This window comes from Juglans microcarpa x Juglans regia, chromosome 5D (assembly GCF_004785595.1).
Source record: "Juglans microcarpa x Juglans regia isolate MS1-56 chromosome 5D, Jm3101_v1.0, whole genome shotgun sequence".
NCBI lineage: Eukaryota > Viridiplantae > Streptophyta > Magnoliopsida > Fagales > Juglandaceae > Juglans > Juglans microcarpa x Juglans regia.
The window spans coordinates 32935066-32938988 of record NC_054602.1 but is presented as its reverse complement, the minus strand read 5'-3'; the positions used below and the strand labels follow the sequence as shown (position 1 = coordinate 32938988).

Below are 3923 nucleotides of genomic sequence, written 5' to 3'. Positions count from 1 at the left end.
GAGTTCTGATTTGAAGTGTAAAGTTCACCATAGTTAATATACTACTAATTGTAATGAAAGAATTTGACCAACAGTGTTGGGGTCCAAGCTTATATATAACCTTGGTGTTTATAGCGAGTGATAATAAAGTTTCCAACGGATTACACATGCCTTCGGAAAGAGATCATATTGTTCAAATTGCAAAACACCAAGTGATGCCGCATTGGGGAGCAAGGCCTGGAACATGTCACATGTCACAAAGTTGGATTAACAAATACCAAAGAAGAACAAGATGTCGACCATAACTACTGTTTGTTACAGAGACAAATTGTGACAAGAGGCAAACCCAGGTGGCATGAGCCCACATTATCGCCACTTTTGCCAGAACACATAACATGCCAAAGACTAAAGAGAACATACTCCAATGCAAGCCCTCACCAATCAGCAAACTTTGGGCAGCATAAAGACAGAAAAAGCAACCTGATATCATTGATAGCCATATTCCCATACCATATGTCCCAGCAATTTCTGGTAAGAAGTAGAAACTAACATAAAAATTGAAGAAAAAGATGCAAGCCAATTGACAATAGTAAAGATGAAGACAATATAGTTAGGAACAAAAAGAAACACTGAAATCCTTGTTATTGGAGTGATTGAAGAAGCATGCTACTCACAGGAAATGAACAATGCAAAAGATGTGATTTTATCCAACCCACCACCCAAGAAGAAGAATACATAAGCATCATGTGTGGTTTACACAACAAAATTAACATCATCAAACCAAAAGTAACACCTTAATGAACCTTGAAATTTCAGTACAATCGCAAAACGCTTCTCGTAATAGAATGTGCGTGATTCGACCTACTTTTCCCCAACCCACTTCTCCAGCTGCTTCTCATTGGCGTCAAGTAGAACCGCAACAGACCATTATCGATGTTGGTTGGTGAATATCTTGCACTCCGATTCCGCTCCAACACAAACTGATCATCCCTCTTCTTTTTCCCGCTCCCACTTCCCTCCAGACCATTCTTCCTTGCGCTGCCAAAAGACCCACCAAAGTTATGTGAATTCCTCCAGCTGACACTGCTATTGCTTCGAAACACCTTTGGGTTGAAAGCACCTCTCCCTTCCCCGTTGCGTTCCCCTCTCAACTCAGGCCAAGACTCCGAAAGCGATCTCTCCACCCCATTTGCTCTAGCATACCCATTATCCTCATCCTCATCTTTGTTCCCACCTCGCCGGTGTATAAAACCCCAAATGTTCCACGCCTTACTCCACCTCTTTGACTTCTTGGAAGACCCTTTCCTTTCACCATTTCCAACCACGGAAGCAGTGTCTCTTAACCCCATTTCGAATGTCTCGGAGCAATCGTCCCGCAGAGAATTCGAGTTCGAGTCCCTCAAAACTCTATCGGGCGCTACCAACTTGGGTCCAGGGAGGAAGTAATCCGTGGTGGTGGCAGGAGACACCTTCGCATTCGAAACCGACTTCAGTTCGTCGATCTCAGCCACCACTGCCGCCGCGGTCTTCCTGATCGAACTTGACCTGTCCAGGCTCCTCCTCCGCCTCGACGAGGAGTCCGAATAATAGTCCCTCGTCTGCGCCGATCCACCCGGCAAGGCAGTCTCGTCCTCATCGATCGCATCCATTGCCGGTTCTTCGACTGGAATCTGCGTATCGGACCTCAAAACATGGACTGGAGCGTCCTCGACCACCGAGAGCATTGGGGGCATTCTCGGGAAGGTTCTACCGATTAAATACCCATCCCAAGATGCCCGAGCCTCGTCGAAGGAGCACCGCGGATCGTCGAGCGATATCCGACTGGCATCGAAAGATATACGACCCGCATCAAGGGAGAACCTTGGATCGGTATCGCAGGATCGCCGGCCGAACCCATAATCAGCAATCTCTGACTGGGTTTCCCTGAACTGGCGGCCAATGGGCTTCTCAACAGGCAATGTGGCGGACCCACCGCCGTTTCTGCGCTTCTTGAGCTTCTGCTTTTGCCTCCATTGCTGCAATTTCTTGCTGAAAACCGAAGCGGCGGACCAGAAACTGCCGGCAATTTCTTTAAAATCTCTCCCAGAAGGTTTCTTGGTTTGCGAATCGAGATCTATGTGGTCCTTCATGGTTTTCAGTTCCTCCGTTTTTTGTTCCTCTTCTAGTTCTGCTTCTGCTTCTGGCTCTGGTTCTGGCTCTGGCTCTGGCTCTTCCTCTTCCTCCTCTACGATTTCTTGAACTCTTTCTTCAACTGTGGCTACATTTGGAATGTTCGTCTCCTGGGAAACCCTAATCTCGTCCTCGTACTGATCTTCCTCGCTGTCGTTATCTTCCTCGTCCTCGTCCTCGTCCTCTTCTTTGGACTCGAATAAGACGATGGGACCTTGTTGAATACTGGAAGAAGCTAACAATGAATGTCTAGGGTCGACCTCAATGTCAGGAGCAGCCCAAGCAGAAGTAGAAGGAACTTGTTGGTCTTTTTTCTTATAAGGGTTGCGCTCGTCGTCGAGAGTGAAGAGGGACCAGAGGGTGTTCCGGACCCTGACGTCGCAGGACTTTCTCTGGGGCTCGAAAACCCCGGAGAAACCTTCGTTCTTGGAGGCCGAGAACGACTTGGTTCGCCGAAGCTCGGGAAAGAACGAAGAAGAAGCACTGGTGGCAGTTCCGTTCCTGTTGCGGTTGGCAGAAGAAGAGGGTCCGCCGCCGCCACCGGAGGGTTTGAAGATGGCTTTAAGGGCGGCGGCGGTGGAGGAGGTGGGGGGTTTGCGAGAGGAAGATGCGGAAGAGGAGGAATTGGGATCGAGGACGGCGAGACGCTCGCAGAGGCATGAGGGGCAGAAGCCTGTGAAATGCTCGTCGGGGTGGCGGTCGCAGGATGTGGAGGGTCGGTGTGGCTGCGGAGGTAGTGGAGGTAGTGCTGCTGATGCTGCTGCTGCTTCGGTGGTGTTGGGATTCATAACCACACTCTTCTGCTTCTGCTTCTGCTTCTGCTTCTGCTACTGCTACTGCTCATGTTCCGGGGATACTCTCACTTTGAGTGAGAACCAGAGTGTAGACTTTAGAGAGTGTGTTCGTGAGAGAGAGAGAGAGAGAGAGAGAGAGAGAGAACTGTTTGGTTCCAACGGACAGCGAAGAAAGTGTGTGTGATAGATAGAGAGAGAGAGAGTAGAAACAACGGGAAAATGAAAAAGAAAACCTGAGAAATAGAATTTGAGGATGCCCCACACGCTGTCCCTCTCTTTCTCAGTTTCTCTCTGTCTTTGCTTTTCCGCTCTGCTTTTTTTTTTTTTTTTTCCTCTCTCTCTCTCTCTCTCTCTCTCTCGCTCCCCCTCTCTTCCTCGTCTCTCAGTCTCTCTGTCTCTCTACTAGAGAGAGAATGTATTAAGGGGGCACACTCGCTTAGTAAAAAGACAATTTTGCGCCTACTTGTCTAGGCATATCCTTATCCGAGGTCGGATTACCGTAACATGGTATCAGAATTTCCATATATCCAACAACTCCCAATCTCTGTTTCCGTTTCCATTGATTCTATATTTTATATGCTAATATTAAATAGAGTTTAGTTGTGATTAATTCTCTTAATTAAAATATTTGAAAAGTCATTTCTCGCGTACCATCACAAACCTGAAAATTATAGGAAAGCTCTTAACATTTTCTCCTCTGCCAATTTAATAAATAAATTTGCAGGTTTCGTCTTAAAATATTGATTTACTGTTTAATTTATTTGGTTCATTTCATCGGACTAAATTTAAGTTTTAATTTAATTAATTACATTATAGCGAAATGGTCTTTTAAAGTATCAGTTATTATAATTATAATTATTATTAAACAGATGCTAAACTGAGTAATTAATTTATTTATCAATAAGATCTCAAATTAAGCAAATGACAATTAATACTCAAAAATAAGACAAATGTGTAATCTAGCTTGACAGCTCTAAATAT

General features: G+C 45.7%; 1 protein-coding gene across 1 annotated transcript; it reads right to left on the bottom strand.

Moving 5' to 3' along the window:
- Positions 1–589: 589 nt before the first annotated feature.
- LOC121265263 (protein OCTOPUS) lies at positions 590–3228 on the bottom strand. The gene has a single exon (XM_041168829.1). It carries the CDS (start codon positions 2934–2936, stop codon positions 792–794), a length of 2145 nt encoding a protein of 714 aa, XP_041024763.1. The 5' UTR covers positions 2937–3228; the 3' UTR covers positions 590–791.
- Between the last annotated feature and the right edge of the window lie 695 nt (positions 3229–3923).

Excerpts from the sequence above, each read along its gene's own strand:
- LOC121265263 (XM_041168829.1), bottom strand. The coding sequence starts at position 2,936 with ATGAATCCCAACACCACCGAAGCAGCAGCAGCATCAGCAGCACTACCT.